Below are 21,065 nucleotides of genomic sequence, written 5' to 3'. Positions count from 1 at the left end.
GAATCTCCTTTTGCTACTTAAATCATTTGTGTATATCTGGTAAATTATGACCAAATCTGTTGTTAGATTAAATACAGTAAATTGAAATATACACTTGGTACACTACAGAATTGTTGTGATTTGTTCGGGTTATCTTTAAAAAAATCTGTAGACATATTCAGGATTTTTTGTGGACTTTGGATAAATTATTGTGCATTTTGCATCTCTAGTCAGGCTTTTTTTTTAAATTACATCTTAAGTGTGACATATTGGCTATTCCTTTAACAAAACATAAGCTTTATCAAAATTATTTTATCGAAGAAAACTGTTGAATTTAAACAACTGATACCCCATGGTAGTTGTCTCTACACCGATCTTTTTATTGGTTATGAGTGAGTGGAAGAAAAATGTTGGTAATTTATATTTTGGAAAAAGTTCTTTATAAACCAGAGATTAAGAATCTGTTATTGTTGAATCCTGACTTTTACATCAGTCCTCAAATTGGCTTAGATTTCTGGGGTTTACATTCTGCACAGCTATTAAAAACCAATCCATCTAGTACCTTTATTTAAGCTGGATTTGGACGGTTAGCTATACTACTATTAAGCAATTTTCCAAAATAGCTTCAGGCAAGAAGCATGTTTATTTAAGCAAGCTTTATTTCCTAAATACACTGTTACAGTATGAAAATGTACATAAGTAAAGCAAAATATAGTAATTTAAAAAGTTACATGTAAATATGTGAAGCATAATAAAAAGAATAAAGTCCATAGTTTAAAATTTATTTATATATTTTAAGCTACTGCATACAATTTAAGAAACTGCAAGAAATAATGTAGATGATATCTCTTCAGTCTCCCTCTCCTAAGGGTATGTGCCTTAGTTTAGCTCTGGACTTTATTTATAGCTTTATAAGAATTATGGCATTATGGTAATATATTTGCTTTGCTTAGCCTGGCTAATAGCCTTAAAATCACAAATTTGCTTACCTACTTATTTTTTCAATCAAATTAGTTTATATAAGCCCCTTTGAATTTCAGTTTTCCTTTATATATGTCTGCAGGGCTTTATAAAATTTTAAAATATATTAAATACTTTTTGTATATGTGTATTGCTTTAGCACCCAATAGAGCATGGTACGCTTCTATTTATGCAGAAGTATAGGATAAAATCCACCAGCTCCATCTTACTGGATATGCATACTGCTAAGTCTTGTTAACTTGAACATTCTGAATCATGGGTCACTATCTTTTCTTGCAAATGGTGTTTTCTCTGCCAGAACAACCTGGGAACTCTTAATATGCATCCCAAACAGCAGTCTTAATTTCTGCACTCTCATCTAGATTTTGACATATTCATAATCATGTATGTTTTGTTCATTGGCAGAGAGACCAAGTAGAACTGCTAAAAGGAGTAGTAGGGCTAGTCAATTAATTGAAGCTGGGCCAGGGAAAGATTCAATCATAGCAACTAGCCAAGTGAACAGAAATGTAAAACGCAATGATTTAATATAAATCTTTTCTCAGCTTGACAGTTCATGCATTTATGTGCGCAAAAGATCTGCTGAAACTGCCTGTGAAGAAAAACAGGAGACGGGAGAAGATCTTTGAAGCAGTCAAACAGAATGTTTAGCATGATATGGTCCTGCTTGCAAAGTTGTGGGAATCGAAGTGTCCTTTCAAATTATTTGCATGGCTATACTAAGTAATAGATTATTTACTGAATTGGTATTGTAGAGAGAATTGTATAGAATATGTACAACAGCAACATGGCACTAAGCTCTTCTCTTCATACTGCTGTGCTGTAAGTTTGTACATTCCATGTACCGGTACTTTTGTGGTTAGCTTTCCCCTCTTTATAAATGGGTTAATTTGGACTTAAATGCCTGCTTAATGGGATGATTCAGATGGCACTAACCATTAGAGAGATATTCTGAAGAGTTGATGAATCTGATCCTTTATAGGAAGCAGAATACGGAAAAACGTCTGACTTAAAAAAGGTAATTTATTTTCTGTTTGAGATGTTTGATCATGAAAACATTGTAGTTTTGTTTTATGCTGAACATAATCATATCAAAAAGAATACCATGCAAGCCCTACTTTTTCACTGGTACTAATTTGTGACAATTTCTTTTCACATGTGAATTTGATCCATTAATAATGAGAAAAGTATTAAAATTACCTTGAAATCAAGAGAATATACAAATACTTAAAATATTATCTAAAGCAAAAAACTTAGTTTATCTTCAGATATTTCTCTTAAGTCATTTTTTTTTAAAAATAGTCCCATGTATAAAATACAACTTCTTAATTTAAAGAAACTTTTCAAAGAATGATATTTATATAAGGGAAAATTAACTACTTTTCAAATTATTAGTTCATTGAACCACAGTTTGTTGTTAATATATTGGTGATCACTTTCCCTTTTCCTTCTGAGGAACAGAGGCCATATTGACTTCAGATTTCAAGTTGTTGAGATCACACGACAAGCTATAAACATGGCTATGCAGAAAACTCATTTCATTCTGGTTTTCAGCAATCTGTAATAGGAAAAAGTGTTAATTCTGAATATTGCAATAATTGTACTAAAATTTATCATCTATATCTATCTATGACATTTGACATGGTGACTAGTTTCAGCAAAATACAATGTACTCATGTATAAACTCAGAAAAATACATGTTTTTTCAGGAGCACCTACACACTCCTGATTCAATAGTATATGAAGAAATTGGATCTAGTACAGTGCAAGGAGATGGAGTAGATTATTTCTGTCCTATTCTGAAAGTTTGGTTGGTCCCTTAACAGTTTTATCATGACATATGCTTTCAGACGTTCTAGTACTATCTACTGAATTTTATGTACCAAATGAAGATTCTAGTCCAAAAAACTTGTCACAATACTTAACTGCTATAAGGGTTTTTGAAGCCGAGTCCTAGAATTTGCTGCTATAGTTGTGAGAGGCTTACAAAGTTGGGAAAAAATTATTGTGAAATGGAGTCATCTATTCTTCTAAAACATTTAATAAAAGCATCTCTAAGAATACTAGGGGGAAAAACCCTACATAAATGTCATAGTTCATGTACCCTTCCTATGTGAGGAAGACTGGTTTGGCAACTGTTTTCCAGTCCTCATTTGCCTAATCCTTAAACTATTTGCAAGCTGCTCAGCATAAACAGGAATCTGAAGCTTTAATTAATAAATGTAAAACAGTCATAATTGCTGCAGTGGTGCTCATCTGTGGTGATTTTTATCTGGTAGAGACCTTAGCTGGTTGTCAGTCTTTGGGGATTGACCTCAGGTCTGGCTCTCAAGTTCTAAAGTCATGCAAACTATCCAGTAGAATGCAAACTGGACAACCCTGTCAAATTATTAAATATGCAGAAAGGTCTCTTTTGAGGGAATCCTTTCTGTGGAACTGTTAAGTATTGCATGGAACACCATCTTTAATCTGGTTTATTGAATTGCTAACCATGGCTTAAACATTTAATATTTTTATATCTTTACCATTTTTGTTATATGTTGCCTGGGTAATGTTTATGGTATTGCAATACCAACCCTCTCTCTACTTATAGCCATAATCATGATAGTTTTCTAAAAATGCCTGACAAACTGAAGCTATTAAATTTTGTATCAAGGCAAGCTGATTTCTGTGACCTATATGAAGAAGCAAACAAAAGAAATATTTCCTTATTCTGCTAACCTTCAAAAAGGACAAAGATATGTGGAGTCACTAAAATGTATGCCTTTGATCGCTGTAAATCTGATTCTTTGATTTTCTGAATGTTTTGCCTACCAATCACATTTTATTATAAAAGTAGTTGATTGCTGGGTGATAACAGTCATTTTTGGCATCATGCTAAGTTTCCTCAAATCAGGCAAAATCTTAATGAACCATTTTAATTAATGAATAGGAGTTAACATTTTTATAATTGATTTTTCCCTTCCCTTCAGTAACTCAAAATAATGCTCCCTCTTCCAGATACCCACTACACACACACATACACACAAACATAAACCAAGCTTATAAATTAGTTTGGGCTGAGAATGACTGACCTAAAATGCCCCAGTGAGCTTCCATGGCTGACTTGTGTGTCAATGAAAAAAGCAACAGACGCTGAAGCTAGAAGAAAAGTGAAGCCGCCTACCGATGCTAGGAAAAGCAGGTTTAACGATCTGCTTGTTATAGCAACAAAATACTATACACTGGTGAGAGAAGTCTGTGAGTCTTTCACACACACTAATTCTGCAGTATGGTGACCTTCAATGTGACAATGATCAGAACTTTAAGGTTCTATTAATAAAGAGATTGACAAAAACAGTGTATTGTGTCACGTCTTTATTGAATATATTAAGCCAACATTTCCTGACTGCTGGAAAAAGTATGTAAGGCCCTAGAACAAGCAGCTTTTCAATTGATAACTAATCAAATGACAAATCAGGTGTGTGTATGTGGAGGACTCTCACAAAAGATGGTACCCACATGTTGGTGGCTCCATCAGAACCTGTTTATGAAACAGGTTTATGAAAGAAACTTGTCTTGATCCAGAAATCTCTATGGACGTAAAAAAAAAAAAAAAGATTATTGAGGCTCATATTAGAAAATCTGATCAAACTTGGTTTCTATCATCTATAGTCATGCAGTTAATGATAATTGCATCTTCTATTGCATATAGCATATATACAATATATGTATATATTCTTCACGAATGGCTGTTGAATTAAGGTCACTTCACGATGAACCAGGATAGCTTTTAGATACCAAGTTCCATTACAAGAGAGTGTCACTCTGTGTGAGCCAAAGCCTAAGCAAATATGAATCATGCTGCACAAAAATGATCCTAAACAAACAAATTACAACAAAGACAGATGCAGAAGAATGTTTGCATTTTGGAATTGTTTTTCTAGCCCAACTGAAATGGTATGGCAGGACTTGAAGTGAGCAATTCACACAGCCTCAAAACATCAATGAGCTGAAGTAGATTTGTAAAAAGGAGTGGGCCAAAAAATATCTCCCTCCACACCCAAAGTGAGAAGTTTATTAACAATTCTTAGATGAACTTTAGATCACGCTGCAGGTCATGTACTGCAGGATTGTGAATGATTCTAGATTTAACAAACTTTTGTTATTGAAAGTTCTATAACTAAAAGCCACAGGTCACTTTAAAGCAGTGTTCTCAACTTGACATATACTATAATCCAGCATCCTTTTCCCCAACTACATGCCTCTGAAGGAAATCCAGCAGAACACAAAATACTTTGCTCTTTCCTTATCCCAGCATCTCCTATTCCTATTTGTGTATGTTAACCCTGAACATGACGATCCCAATAGCTGCCATGACTAATAATAATCACTGATGATCTTCCTTTGAAGCGGTTTAATCCTGACTAATGAATTTTGAAATTTTAATTCACTTAACTGTTTAAATTTCAGGCAGGAATGCATAGGTTATTTTTGTTCTTCCCCTGCATGCTCGCAGAACTGTATCTGGTTCTCTAACTGCAGTTTTCATAAATATTTTATTCTGAGTCATAACCAGTCATTTGCTTCATTTTATACTAGATATTATTAAATATGGGAAGCCAATTACAAAGATTCTGTCTTTTTTTTTAAATGTCAAAAGCATAGAATGTAAATAAAAAGGTATGTTGCTTAAGATACCTGTCTGTGTATTTGAGAAATATGTTCCACCCGATGATTTTTCTCTGTTCTCAGTTTAGAATTTTCCAGTTGCACTTTGGTGTGTTGATTTTCTAAATCAATTAGTTGTATATGAAGATGTTGTCTTTTGTGATCCGTAGATTTTCTTTCTTGTAGATGAAGTAACTATTTGCAGTGATTTTGAAATTAATTAGTGTCTAAAACTCAATTTCATTTAAAAATGAGACAATGATTCAAAGACTACCTTAATTTTATCCTTAATTATGCTGATATATACAATCTTAAGCATGCTTCACGAATGGGTGAATTTATATGCTAAATGAGTGTAAGCTTTTTCAGGTTGAGGACAACTCTGTCAAATAAATTTAATTTTGACTCTGCAAAAATCCAAGGGATATTACTAGAATTCACTAGCACAGAAAGGGAATGAATACTGGCTCTTGTGTTTGGGTTTAATTTATTAATTTATCAAATTTATTTATCAACTTTATATACTGTTAGCTGCCATCTCACAAGTGACTCTAAGCAATGTATAACAAAGTTTAAAAAAAGGTAATAAGTACTAAAGCAATATTATAGATATTATTAAAAACAACTTTAAAAGCTGAAAAGGAAATATGATAGATAATAATAAGCCACTTTACTAATTCACCAGTTGCCTGGAGGTCTCAAAGCCTGATGGCACATCCAGGTTTTAAGGGATCTTCAGAAAGTCAAAAGTAATAAAACCAGCCTCACTTTGGGGAAAACAATAGTCCATAGGGCAGTAGCCACAGCAGAGAAGTCCTGTTGCCTAGGGTCCAGCAAATGTCACTTCCTAGCCAATGGGACTCAACATGCCCTCTGTATTGGATCTGGACAGATGAATCGTTGTAATCAGGACGAGGCAATCCCTCGGATAGCTAACTCCATGGAACGTAGGTCTTTTAAAGGTCAAAAACAGCATCTTGAATTTGACCTGGAAACAAACTGGCAACCTATGCAGCTCACAAAGCAGAGGCTTAACCTGTGTTCTACTAGGAACACACATAACTAACATCATATTTTGCACCAATTGAAACTTTTAGATACTCTTCAAGGACAGCACCATATAAAGTGCATTACAGTAATCCAAATAGGTGACTAGTGACTATGAGAGATGCCCTCAACGTAGGAACAAATTCAATTGGCACACAATGCAAAGGTATGCAAAGGCCCTCCTAGCTACAACTGCCACCTGCTCTTCAAGCAGGAGTCATGACTCTAGAAGGACCCCAGATGGTCTGTCTGGGACAGTATATCCCCATCCAGCACCAAAGATGGCATAGCTGTAAAACCAGAACCACTCAGTCTTAACCACAGTTCAGTTGAAGCCTATTTTTTCCCATCCAGATGCTCAGAGCCTTCAGGCACTGAGATAGGTCATCTCCAGCATTACTTAATTCCCCAAGTACATCTATATTCTACCAATGGAATTTGAGTTACATAAAATACTGTTAACAACCTGTTCCTGAGCTTTAAGAACTTTCTGTCTTAGGTTTTGTAACAGAGTCTTCAAGTGGGTGAGTTTCCGCTTAAGTTGCCATGTTTTCTCTCTTCTTGATGTTAGCTCAGACACTCTTTTTGAATAGGAAGAAGTCTCCTCCTCTCTCAGCTGCCTTTCCTACAGCATTTATATGAGTTAGTATATTAGTAAAGCAAATCATGGTATCTGTTCCTATGATGTGCTACCATTATTTCCCTTAACAAGACTGCTAATAATTAAATATCTACAAAAAATATCTACAAAAAATTATCATCAATTATTATTGTATTTTAAATTTGGCCATTTGAATAAGTTTTTTAAGGGTTGTTCTTAGTGTTATATGTATTGTTCCTTTTGTATTTTATTTTGGCTGTTCACCGCCCTGAGTCCTTCGGGAGAAGGGCGGTATACAAATTAAAATATTATTATATTATTATTATGTTGTGTATGCAGTAACACCACCCTGTCGGTGAGAAAGGGGTGAGCAACTGATTTCATATAGGCCTCAAACTAATTTGTCTTCTCACGCAAAAGATCAACTCAGAATTTGGTAAGAATTATTTTATTCACTGCTGCATGGAAGACAGAGGTTGAGAGACAGAGGATATCAGAATGAATGGAATTCCTGATCACTTCTGGACTCATTGAATCCTGAAAATGTGAAGAAATTATTTTGGAAAATAGCAGTAATAATATGCTGCTGATTTTGAATCCTAAGCCATAAAATTCCTATTACTACTTTTGCAATCACAAGATATAATAGAATTCTTCTAAAGGTCCTCTGTTATTTTAACCTTTATGGCTATTACTACACTAAAATCCTTCAAATTTATAATGTTCTGTTATGTACTTGTGCATGGATCTGTCAATCAACGTTCTGGAAATGCATAATTTACAAAGAACAACAAATTTTGGACTGAAATTTGTGGTTTCTTTTAATGTTTTTAAGATTGGAGTCTGAGGAACAGATGAGGCTTACCTGGTTCAGATGCTTGGTAACTTTCTGTATTTGAGCATGTAAAAGACAATTCTTCTTTGTCAGATGTCCACAATCTTCTGCCATCTTGTTGAGCAAATACTTATCTTCATCAGCTGAAAGCTCATTTTCCTTGAGGATCTGCCTTAATTTTTCAGCTTCCTCACTAAGTATAAATTATTTTAAATATTAGCTGTCATTGATCATTCAAAAATAAGGTTTTTATTTCTATCTCTCTGATTTTATTTGTATCACTATCTCTCCTGATTTTATTACTATACTATGCTATACTATAGCTGATTATGCAGAAATGCTTAGCTATTCAGTGTGAACAAGAGATACTGAATAGTTCTGAAAATATTAAAAGGTGGCTAACACAAATTTTTTTACCTAAGTTCCTTAACAATCGTCTCTTGTGGAGATTGGAAGCTCATCAATAATTTCTCTTCTAAGCGGTAAAGCAATACTTGCAGTTGTGTGCACTGTGATCTAAGTTCTGAAAGGTTTTTTTCCATGTCTTGGTACTGCCAAATCTTCTGCTGACACTAAATAAAACATATAATAAAATGAATGCTAAACATTCTCTTCCCTCAGGCTTTGCTGTTGTTGTAAGCATCATTAAGGATTGTTCTGGTGAGACTATAGAGCAGGGGTGTCAAATTTGCAATGACACGCTGTCGTCATGTGACGTATCACAACTTGTTCTCCCTTCATTAAACTGGGGGTAGGCGTGGCCAGTACATGATGCATCCAGCCCACGGACTGCAAGTTTGACACCCTTGGTATAGAGTGATCCATTTCTAGAATAAGGAATATACACTTATTATCTGTTACTTATATAGCATTTAGGCACTAACCTTCCAGATTGCCCATTTGTTATCAGATATTGCATCTGTCATAACTCTAGCATCTATGCATCTTGTTTTTGTGTTTAAACCAAATTTCACCAGATTTTAATTCTAGTTTTACTAAAATTAGCACTCAGGGTTGATGAGGTAAGAAAACCACAGCCCTGTTCATAATTCTGGAAGCAGTATTCATTTTAATACTAGAGCCAGCTCTGAATAATATCAATTTTAATCAATTTTGATTAGAGCAGACATGAACATGAATTTTAATGCTCAAGGCTTCCCATTAAACTAATGAAGGCTGTTGTTTCATGACAAGACTGAAGGCTTAATTGACAGAGATCACTGGCCATTTCATAGAACTAAAGTTCCAAAATCAATTTTCAGGAACAAAGAAATAATAACATAGGTTGTGATCTTCTTCAAATAATCCAAGTCAGAAATTTTTATTTTATGAATGAGTAGGTCTACATAATGACCAAAGTTTTCAGAACTATATATATTTTAAAGTTTGTACTTCATAAAAAAGTGGAATTATATTCTTCTTCAGAAATGTCATCTATTTGGATTAGCAAAAGCATATTGAAGACACATACCATATGTTTCGGAGTATAAAATGCACCTTTTTCCCCTCTAAAAGAGGGTGAAAATTTGGGTGTGTCTTATACACCAAATGTAGCTCCACCCAGCTTCTCTAACGGAGGTTTCAGAGGCTGGGGGAAAAAAGCCCCTGAAATGGAAGTTTCAGAGGCTGGGGAAAAAAAGCCCCTGAAATGGAAGTTTCAGAGGCTGGGGAAAAAAGCCTCTGAAAGGGAGGTTTCAGAGGCTGAAAAAAAAGCAAGACGCAGAGCTCATAACCAACGAACCTGTTGCTAAAGTTCACTTCTGAGAACAGCTGATTGGGGGTAGTCTGGGAGGCCATCCATCCACCAATCAGCTTTTTCTTATTTTCCTCCCCAAAAACTAAGGTGCGTCTTATACTCTGGTGCGTCTTATAGTCCAAAAAATATATTAGTTTAGATAAATTATAGTTTAGGTAATAAATACATATTATTTTCACTTTTAAGAAAAACAGGGTATTCATCACAAGTCTCTCATTTTAAAATTAAAATTAATTCAACCATATATGCCTCTAACATATCAATAACTCTTTCACAAATGTATTTGGTAAAATGTCTTAACTGCAATAGCTTACTTTTGATTCCAGAAGACAGACAGCATGTTCTTTTTCTTTCACTGAATTCACAGTCTCTTGCATTTCTCTCTGAATTTTTAGCAATTCTGCTTCTTTGTGTGAAATATCCTGGGTAGAGTGTTCAACCATTTTCTTCAGTTTTGTAACCTCCTCCATTAATAGCAGCTTTTCTTTAGCACTTGCATCTGCAGGAAATCATCAGGATCGCTCCACACATTTAAAATATGTCTGGTCTTCCTGTAAACATCTATTTCCTTTCTTGTGTGACTGCTTAGTTGAATTATGACACCAAGCCTCCAGATGTTTCTGAGGCTGGGACTCTAAAACTACTTATTAGGAAAGATAACCTACTGAAACAAAGCAGGGCTTATGTCCAGATAAAACAATCCTTACAGTATGCGAAGAATAGGAATAAACAATATTTGAGTTGCTGCAGTACCTTATGTGCAACTTCTTGAAAATCACTAGGCTATTTTCGTTTTGTAAACACGTAAACAATATGTAGAGTTATGTGTTTGGTATTTTAGTGTCCCTCAGTCCAGAAAGAAAGCTAGACAGCTTTGCACTCAAAATCTTGGATCTCTTTTTCCTTTTGCCCAGATTCCTTCTTCCAACAGCAATGCAGATGGGAACGCTCATGCTGGCTCTAGCAATCTAAGTTTCAGTATCCTCCATTATTGTGGTTTTAGTAGGGAGGGTAATATCTACTGTGTTCCCCCAAAAATAAGACCCTGTCTTATATTTTTTGAACCCTGAAATAAGCGCTTGGCCTTATTACCATGCGCTCAAAAGCCCAATTGGGCTTATTATCAGGGGATATCTTATTTTTGGGGGGAAAGGGTAATTGTGATAGGTTTTTTTTCTATAAAAGAGGTTGAGGGGCACTAGTAAATTCAGCCATGAATGGAGAATTCTAGAGTAGAAGTTTGTACTATGGAACTCTCCCCTCTCATGGAAGAAATATAGCAGACGTTATTTAAAAGGTTTTAGAAAAGAATGTTTGGTGCCTTAATCCATCTAGCTACCTAAGATAGGAGAGTTGTATCAGAAGTGACTGGATTCATATATCATTTGAGCAATGATAATCTTAATTAAGGTTATAGACTGGCACAATTTTATCCTGTTTCCCCCAAAATAAGACATCCCCTGATAATAAGCCCAATCGGGCTTTTGAGTACATGGCAATAAGGCCAAGCGCTTATTTCAGGGTTCAGAAAAATATAAGACAGGATCTTATTTTTGGGGAAACATGGTAGTTTATAATCCATCGTTTAGGATTGTAATGCAACATGGATAGATAGCATCTGCTCCAAAATGGATATTCTAATAGACATCAAACAAATACTCACATTTCCTAATCTAGCAAATGTCGGGAAAGCCTGAATTTTCTACACCGGTTAGAGTAACAGCCGGTTTTCTCCTTTTTCCTCTGGACTTACAAATATGTTCATCAAAGATAAAAAAAAAGACAGCTTTGCTTGGTATTACAAGTGTGGTTGTAACACAAAGCTCCTGTGTCTTGTAAAGCCAGATTTTCCCGATTTCTGATAATCCATTATCAGAATATAGAATATAGTCACATTTTGTACTTCAGTACCGAATATGGCTACATTTTAGATAGCCGTTTACAGATATAGAAATTCAACAGTGATCCAGTTCAGGGGTCTCCAACCTTGGTCCCTTTAAGACTTGTGGACTTCAACTGGCTGAGGAACTCTGGGAGTTGAAGTCCACAAGTCTTAAAGGGACCAAGGTTGGAGACCCCTGATCCAGTTCATATTCATAAATTTAGCTTAATGACACCCCCAGAGAAGAAAGTTTTTCATTACCAGACAGTATCTGAAGATGTTTCTGTATTGCTTGAGTTTCAGTTTCATAATGCTTGGTGCTATTTTCTTTCTTTGCTATATCTATTTCTGTTCTGTTTATGGTAGCTTCCAGTTCCTTTGAAAATAAGCAATAGATTAATTTCATGCAAATGCATTTATTTCAGTTAAAAGACTAGTAAAAGCACTTTAATAGCTGACTAGTATACCAACTAAAATACAAGTGAGTTCCTCCTCAAATTACTGCTACCTGGCGAGTTAAGATTTTATTTCCCATCATTCACAATCAGCATGGCTAACAGTTGAAGTCAAATGTCCCGAAAGGCATCTCATTCCAGAAGATCTACACTGATTCTTAACAATGCCAAGAAACTCGTCCATGTTACTTTCTGTACCCTTCTGTATTTGTGTTTCTTTACTCATCAGTTTCTTGAACAAGTGCTATCCTTTCTAGATTGGGGCAAATATGTTACCTATAAAATAAGTTATAACAAGTGGAGTGTTGGAATGTTTATATTTGGAAAAAGAAACATTAATCCACACTATGCTAATGATGCTAAAATGATAGGTGAAAATGCAATGACTTGCAAACTACTAATATAAATCAAGGAGTGCAGTGGAAAAATAAATGGAACAAAGATTAAATTAAAGAAGATCAAACTAATGGCAACAGATACAATAACCAGCCTTCAACCTGACATTAAAGATATTGAAATAGTGAGTAGCTTTGCCTTTCAGAATTAACAATAAAGTAAAAGAACCAGAAATCTGCCACAGTCAATAGTCAGTAGAGTAGCAATGAAGATTTTGGAATACTGGAATATGTCTATATGTATCAAGAACCATGCAGGCTGTGGTTTTCCCTGTGACACTACAGAAGAAAAGTTGAACTTTGAACAGGATAGAATGAGTGTTAACTTTTTTGAACGTTGGAGAATATTACTGAGAATACCACAGGCAGTCAAGAAAATGAACAAATGGATTATCAAATAAATTTATTTATTTATTTATTTATTTTATTCAATTTTTATACCGCCCTTCTCCCGAAGGACTCAGGGCAGTGTACAGCCAAGTAAAAAGTCACAATATCAACATTAAAAGAAATTAAAACAAACATATTATAAAGTGGCCAGATTTAAAACAAATTAAAATATTAAAATATAAATAACCCAATAAAATTTTAACCCAATAAAATTTTAGGCCAGTCCCGCTTGAATAAATAAGTGCATTTTCAGCTCACAGCGAAAGGTCCGAAGATCAGGTACTTGACGTAAACCAGGGGGAAGCTCGTTCCAGAGCGTGGGAGCTCCCACAGAGAAGGCCCTCCTTCGGGGGGCCGCCACCCGACATTGTTTGGCGGACGGCACCCTGAGAAGGCCCTCTCTGTGAGAGCGTACGGGTCGGTGGGAGGCAAACGGTAACAGCAGGCGGTCCCGTAAGTACCCGGGTCCTAAGCCATGGAGCGCTTTAAAGGTGGTGACCAAGATCTTAAAGCGCACCCGGAAGACCACAGGAAGCCAGTGCAGACTGCGCAGGAGTGGTGTTACATGGGAGCAACGAGTTGCTCCCACTATTACCCGCACAGCTGCATTCTGGACTAACTGCAGCCTCCGGGTGCACTTCAAGGGCAGCCCCATGTAGAGAGCATTGCAATAATCCAGGCGGGAAGTTACAAGGGCATGAATTCAGTTTTCATTTGATCCACAAGTGAATGGGCTCAAATTATCATATTTTGGATGCATGATTGAAGACGTAGCTCCTATAACCTAGAAAGATGGAATGAAACAGAAGGAAGGGAAAATCAATAGTAAAGTGGATGTTACTGCAATGATGAGTGCATGCAGGAAGACTTGAAGGACCCGGCTGGGAAAAAATCATCAGGAAGAAAATTTACCCACAGTATGTGATCACTAAGAATTGACACTTATTGATGCCACTGAATTCCCCAAGCAATTAGGTAGCTCAGTGTCATATTAGATTAGCTTGTTTACAACATATACACTACTTAGTTTAACTGAACCACAATTTAGTAACTTAACTTGGGTACCTCGATTAGGCAGAATTAACTAAAGTGGCTGCACATTAATCCATAAACTAGTGAAGAAAAGGCATCAAAGGGGCGTGCATAAGAGCACCAGCATGCCTACCGTTCCTGTCCTAATGTTCCCTTTGATTGAATCCAATTCGTATGGTTATTTCATGCTTATATTTATATATACTGTTGTGTTTGACAAATTAATTAATTAATTAATTAATTAAGGAATAAATATGATGGGATCATCTACTTAGGTATTGCTCTATAAGCAATTACAAGGTTGTATTATTTCTATAAACAGGTAATTATGTGATGTTATAACTAATATTTATGATTTAAATAAAATGAATAGACTACGCTATCAAGAGCCACACATAGAGTGCTCCTATAGATGCAAAGATATCATTGTTCATTTTCCTTTTAAATGAACATCACACTTTATTTATTTTTTAGAGCGGGTATCTTAACGATGCCTAGAAAAATGCCAACTTAAAAACAACATGAAAGTGCTATAGGAAGACCATCTCATATGGCCACAGAAGCCTGTAATGATTGTTGAGGATACAGACATTGGAATGGCAATGCAAGAGAACCAAATAAAACCTTAACAAAAGTTACCTTCAGTGTCTGCAATAGCTTTGTGGCTTTTCTAGTAACTTTAGGTGGGATGTGTGTAGCATTCTTAGCCTTCTCTCTAGTTCATGGTGCATGATTAAGGAACAAGATATATGATATCTGAAAGATAAATTCCTAGTTCCAGAAACAGGTTAACATCAGAAATATGTTAATAAACTTGAGTCATCATATGAATTTGCTAGAATCTTCATAAAAATATGACCTCAAAAAAACCCAGCATTTAAAAATATTAAATTTCTGACATCAGCATGGGTGATTTTGGCACTCCTTTGGAGTGCTAAATATACATGGGACTTAATGAGATGGGACTTAATGTAAGTTTTCTTCAATTGCCCTAGAAATAATAAATTACTTTTTAGGGTTTTTTTACACACTATAAAAGAAAAATATCTATATGCAATATCAAGGAGGATATAAAAGTACTATTTGGCTTCCAAACATGCATTGTTCTTTTGTATTATTGAAAACAGTTCTTATCTATAGATAGGCATTGGTCATTTCATTTGAATGTGAAATACAATAAGGGAATTAAATGCTTTTTCTTTCTCCCAAAGAGCAATTCTATATATAACTGAGAAATGCAGCAGAGATGAATGACTAGGGGTTAAATTTTAGATTTATTCTGTTGTTAACTAAGCTTATAACTGTATATCTCACTGCAAATAAAGTAAGGATACATGATTCTTACAATTTTGAAGGAGAAAATGATCATAATTAAGTTCCCCCAACTTAAAAAATTAATTTTAATTTATTAAAGTGAAACACAAACCTCTCTCTTTATGATCTATTGCCAACAATACCTTATTGATATTTAAAACATGAATATTTTGAGCAGCCAATACCTATTTGTTCTGGAATAAGCCAAAGCTAAATTGGGAGAAACTTTTGATTGTGCAATGTAGGAACTATAAAAGGTGTAGCTCAACACATCTCAAGTATTGGGTTCAGAATGTTTCTATAAAGACAATGTTCCATTGCTCCAAATGGAAGGCAAAAGTTGGCTTTGAAGTTCTCTGCACCCACTTCCCACCACAGGAAATATCTGTTCAATTGGTCATAGGTGCTAGATAGACTCTACTGGGATCCAGTATCTGGAAGTTATAGATATCTGGATGGGGAGAAGTTTGCTTAATCAAAACAAGACTGAGTGATTCTGGATTTTAGGCCCCCTGGATCTGAAGGCTTTCTCTATTTAGTTCTAAATGGGATTGTATTCCTCCCAGACAGAACTGATGTGCAATCTGGAGGTAATTTTGACTTGAGGCTCCTCATGGTAGTAGTGATCGAAAGGACCTTTCTCCAACTACATATTGTATGCCAGTAGAATCTCTTCCATGATCAGGAGGCTTTGCTTATAGTTACCCATATTTTCATTACCTTCCACTTGGGCTATTGCAACACTGTGCACGTGGGGTTATCTTTGAATACCATTCAGAAGTTACAATTGGTCCAGAAGAAACTGATATAGATACTGTAGTTAAAGGTGCCAATGTAACATTACCATTGCGCTAGCTCTGGGTGCAATTCAAGGTACATCTTATTACCTACAAAAACCTTTGTGGCACAAGGCCATGTTATTTGTGGGACCCCCTACCTCAACTTATGTCGCCCCATCCCATGAAGTCTGACATACTGGGCATGTTTCAGGTTCCCTTTATGACACAATGCCATCTAATAGGACCCAGAAGACATGATTCCTCTGTAATGGTGCCTGACCTTTGGAACACATACTCAAGATTCAGATGGCCTAACCCTGTTGGCCTTCCACGAGGGGTTAAAAACTTTGTATTTCCTCTAGGAACTAAGTTAAGACATTAGATTAGCCCATCTGGAAAAATAACATTTTAAAGATTTTGAAGATGTTTTGATTTTTAATCTCTGTACTATTTATATTGTATTGTTATGGTTCTTAAATGTTTTTATTAATCTTTTATTCCTTTTAATCCTATGTTAGCTGCCTATAGTCACATTTTGTGAGTTAGGTGGTCTTACAAATTTATAAATAAATAAGTGTCATTCCAATTTTAGTGTTGGGAACAGAGAAAGTACATGATATATTGTTAACAAAAGGTGTGACTTAATTTTGCCCTAAATAAAGAGAACTATTGGGGAAAGGGGGGGAAAAACCTACTGCATTGTGTTTTTAGAGCAAATTAATCCAATAAATTGTATTCTTTCATAACAAACAGGCATGGATCCTTGGTATTACAAATACAAAACATTTTAAAGTTGTTAAGAAATAACGCTAATTTGGAACGATAAATACTTGTAATAAAACTGTGTTATTTTAAAAGGATATAGATAAGCTGTCTCATATTCTAGTAAGCAGATTTGTTTTTGCAAATTCTTTATATACTCAGCTTCAAATGAATTGACGGAGTTCATTTCACTAAAAAAAGGAAGCACAAATCATACATTAATGTATTAGAAGCTACACACTGGGGGGTGGGGGTGGAATGCCATTTTCATCTCTTTTGTATCAGGAAACAAATGAAGATTTTTAAAAGCTTCCAAATGAATATTGATTTTCTTTCCTTATCTTTCCTTATATACGTAACATTATTTTTATCCATTTATGCAATTTATAGGCCACTTTTAATTATATAAAAGTAAAGAAAAGATGAAAGGTAGTTTGGTGTAGTAGTTAAGGAATCAGGCTAGAAACCAGGAGACCCTGAGTTCTAGATCTGCCTTAGGCACAAAGCCAGCTGGGTAACCATGAGCCAATCTCTCTCTCTCAGCCCTAGGAAACAGGAAATGGCAAACCACTTGTCAAGAAAACTTCAGAGACTTGTTCAAGCTCGTTCAATTTTCAGGGACTATGTAGTCTATGTAGTCCCTGAAAATTGAACAAAATTGAACAAAAGGGGGGGAAAGTAAAAAATAGATAAATAACAAAAAAAAGATATCATGAGTTGCAGATCAACAGATCAATATATGTTGATAATAGACAGACAGATAGAATAAATAGAGATAGATAGATAGATAGATTGATTGATTGATAGAAGGTAGGAATAGATGAGAGATGATAATGATAGACAGACAGACAGATAGACAGACACAAGTGTACATATAAAGTAACCAACTCCATCCCTTCCACATTCAATAGGGGCTCAACTTTTATCCTGCCCCAAGTCTGGGAGAATAACCAGGTCTTTAATAGCTTCATGCAACATTCTCAGGATGGGATCCATTGAGTGGGGGAATATTATTTCGGAGTGAAGGCACCTAATAGAAAAGGCATGCTTCCCTTCCCCCACTAGATGCACCTGCCTGATTGATAGCGCCTAAGCAAGGCCATTCTTCTGAATAGATATGTAGAGGATTGAAGTGTATATGCTATTTAAGTTTAAAACCCTTGGATCTGCCCAAGGGTTTAATTATGGACAAACAGCCTGAGTTGATATCTTTCCTATGTTTTGTCTTAACATTAAGTTTGTACAAGGTTGATGTTCTTTTGCTACGATCATTTTGTATTTCATAGAATTTCATGATGCATGTCTGCTACATCCATTAATATTTCATTGATTACTAAGCCCTTGTTTGGAGAAGTACTGTTTGTTTAGGCAAGATTATTTGTATATTAAGGGTTTATGTATACTGTTGCAGTTTTGAACTCAGTTGAATTTCTACCTGAGTAAATCTGCACAGACATGTGGTTTCAAAATGTACAGTGATATTCTTTGTGGTAGCAGTTAAGTTCCTCAGGAGTAGGAAACTATTGCTCTGCTCTGCCTTTCATGCCTGAGACTCCTGAACGTACCTGATTAGCTGTTATGTGACACTGCAGGGCCCTTCTTATAATCTTCAAAGGACTTCCAACCTGCTTGAGGAGTCATGGATTGGATCAGGCTGTCAATCACCTCTCTAGCAATCCAGTGTTAATATTTTACACCCCAGTCAATTCATTTTTGACTCCGTGTTAGAAATTATTATCCAATTATTCCATTACATAGAAAGCAATAATAGAAATGCTAGTTCAGAAAGAATCCAAAACTAAAATTAGTTAAAATCTTTATTGGAACCAGACAAAATGACTGGGCAAGATTTCAAATTCTCCAGGATTTTTCTCAGAACTATTACAAAAAGAGGGCAAGGGGAAGAAGTCAGAAGTCTAAGAAACAGATGTGCTGGCTCAGTTCTGGAGCAGCAAACTTGATCATTCTCAAAGGGTAGACTGGAAAGCAAATGGATGAGTAAGTACAATAAGTGCATATTATTGGGAGCAATATGCTGACTCTGTAAACCGCTTAGAGAGGGCTGTAAAGCACTGTGAAGTGGTATATAAGTCTAAGTGCTATTGCTATGTTGGTGCAGCTATTAACAGAGGAGAAGGGACAACAATATCCAGTTTGGAGTTTGAAGACCCACCCACTTTTCTACAGAGTCCACCCAATTTTCCCTCCTCCTGGCGCTTCAAACTTCTGAGCTTGTCCTGAACTGATTCAGGAGGACTAATGAGCTCTCCAGCCTTGTTGAGGTCACTATACTAGCACGAGGACAAGAATAATGATCCTTCCTTTCTGGTTTTGGAAGCACAAAACCCAATAATTCCTTCTCCATTTGAGAAACTGGGGCAATAGGTAGAAATAAATGACTCTTCTTCACGGTAGCTAGACTGGAATGTGAGCCTCTCAACCACCAGGGTCAGTTCCAGCATCCCTACCATCTTGTCTCCTGATGCCCACTACCTAAACTAGGGGTTTTCAACCTTGGCAACTTTAAGATTTGTGGACTTCAACTCCCAGAGTTCCTCAGCCAGCAAAGCTGAAGTTGAAGTCCACAAGTCTTAAAGTTGCCAAGGTTGGAGACCCCTGTCCTAAACGATAAAGAAAAAAATGATGCTCAAGGAAACTCAAGGATGCTCAAGGATCTGAGCAGATCTCCGAGGTTCACTTTTCACTCTGCCTCCTTTGAAAACGCCCAGCAGCCATAAACTCACCCACCTATATCACCGACGCCACTTTCTCGAAAGGGGGAACCTGCAGCTGCGACTCGGTGGAAAAAAGAACTCCCGGGCTGGATCGATTCCTGTTTGTTGGCTGGTGCCATAGAAACCTTTTTCTTTCCTCCCGCCCCTCGTCATGCGCAGACTCCTAGGACGATGCCGGAAGGATGTCAAAGCTTTCGCGGAGCAAGGCAGGGGAGTTACTCAGTTTAGCATGCGGGTCCGGGAAGACCCCGACGTTCGTGGCGACCCTGCTGTTGTTAGTAGAGTTTTCCTCTGCTTGAGAGTCGACGAACAGCCCATCTGGGTTGGGAATCCGGAGAGTGGTGGCTAGCAGGCTGGTGGGGTTAAACTTTAAGCAAGAAACGCCATGGGTTATAGGAAGCCCAAGGGGCGAGCAGAAGAGCACAAAAGTGCCTACCGTTCCTGTCCTATTGTTTCCTTTCATTATATCAAATTAATATAGTTATTGCATACTTTTGCTCATATATATGCTTATATGATATGTAGTTATTTTATGTTGATGCTTGTGTATACTGTTGTGACAAAATAAAATAAATAAATAAAAAGCCAAGCTTTCGCTTCCCCCTAATAAAGAGATCTATGACGATCGAAAGTGTCCGAAGTCTTAAAGTTGCCAAGATCTTAAAGGATCTTATTGCGGGTGGGGGGATAGTAACGTTTCCAAATGATTAGCAAGTGGGAGGAATAGCAATGCCTTTCATGTTGTCTTTCTACCCAAACTTTAATGTGAAGATTTTGTTGTCAAATCGTGTTTCACACTAATCCTAATAACAACAGATGCTCCCTTGGGAACTTCTTTTTGGTTTTGTGCCTGATCTGTTCAAATAAACAAACTCAAAAAAAAAAACACCACCATACAGAATGTGTTTGTCTAAAAGCTGACTGAAAACAAGCAATTTAATGTATGAATGTATTTATGGTGATGACAATTCTGCCACATTTTTTTTCTCTGTCAAGCACTTGCTGGCTAATAAAAACAGAAAGCATACTTAAGACATTTCTGTATAGTTCTGAGATTTTCTTGATTTGCTTTCCCTTGGAGCCTGCTGATCTAATTCAACTGCTAGTAACGTCCACGTGGAATGTGGAACCAAGCCTTATAGTTTATAATGGCCCTTGCTTCCAAATATGTGTGTGTGTGTGTGTGAGAGAGAGAGAGAGAGAGAGAGAGAGTGAAGGCTTGAGATTAGCTGGGAGATTAAAATGTGACCAATTAGTTGTGCTGCACGTTTGTGAACCAATCATATTAGTTCATGGTTCAAATCAGGTAAGAGGATTAAGGAACTCTGGTGTTGTTCATTTAAACAATGGGTCATCATTGAAGAACTTGAGCAGTGTGTATGTGTGCATATAAGATTTTTCTTAGAGGCTAAATTTTCAGTACAGAGTGCATAACTGAGTATAGTGTGTGCTTTTTTTTTGAGTAAACAAGC

The 21,065-nt window shown here is 36.1% G+C and overlaps 1 protein-coding gene across 2 annotated transcripts; it reads right to left on the bottom strand.

The window, feature by feature from the left end:
• Window positions 1-505: 505 nt before the first annotated feature.
• Window positions 506-20,039, bottom strand: LOC131195321 (nucleoprotein TPR-like). Of its 2 annotated transcripts, XM_058177115.1 has the most exons (10): window positions 19,607-20,039; window positions 16,960-17,049; window positions 14,643-14,721; window positions 11,993-12,107; window positions 10,164-10,348; window positions 8,511-8,665; window positions 8,124-8,286; window positions 7,124-7,282; window positions 5,641-5,805; window positions 506-2,518 (listed from the first exon to the last, which is right to left on the bottom strand). In XM_058177115.1, exons 2-10 carry the CDS (start codon window positions 17,043-17,045, stop codon window positions 2,393-2,395), a joined length of 1,233 nt encoding a protein of 410 aa, XP_058033098.1. In that variant the 5' UTR covers window positions 17,046-17,049; window positions 19,607-20,039; the 3' UTR covers window positions 506-2,392. The 2 variants fall into 2 exon arrangements, with proteins under 2 accessions (XP_058033098.1, XP_058033099.1); XM_058177116.1 differs by lacking the exon at window positions 7,124-7,282.
• Window positions 20,040-21,065: the final 1,026 nt, after the last annotated feature.

The sequence above is a fragment of the Ahaetulla prasina genome, chromosome 3 (assembly GCF_028640845.1).
Source record: "Ahaetulla prasina isolate Xishuangbanna chromosome 3, ASM2864084v1, whole genome shotgun sequence".
Classification (NCBI taxonomy): Eukaryota; Metazoa; Chordata; class Lepidosauria; order Squamata; family Colubridae; genus Ahaetulla; species Ahaetulla prasina.
Note: the sequence above shows the minus strand (reverse complement) of the source record. Positions and strands in the feature narration are given on the sequence as shown.

What these genes read in the sequence shown, in the direction of transcription:
- LOC131195321 (XM_058177115.1), bottom strand. Translation starts at nt 17,045, where the DNA reads ATGAACTCCGTCAATTCATTTGAAGCTGAGTATATAAAGAATTTGCAA. An exon ending in TTACCAAGCATCTGAACCAG is followed by an intron (nt 7,283 to 8,123) that starts GTAAGCCTCATC and finishes TAAATGCTGTAG; the next exon opens with GAAAGGCAGCTGAGAGAGGA. An exon ending in TTTCTCAAATACACAGACAG is followed by an intron (nt 2,519 to 5,640) that starts GTATCTTAAGCA and finishes TTCCTATTACAG; the next exon opens with ATTGCTGAAAACCAGAATGA.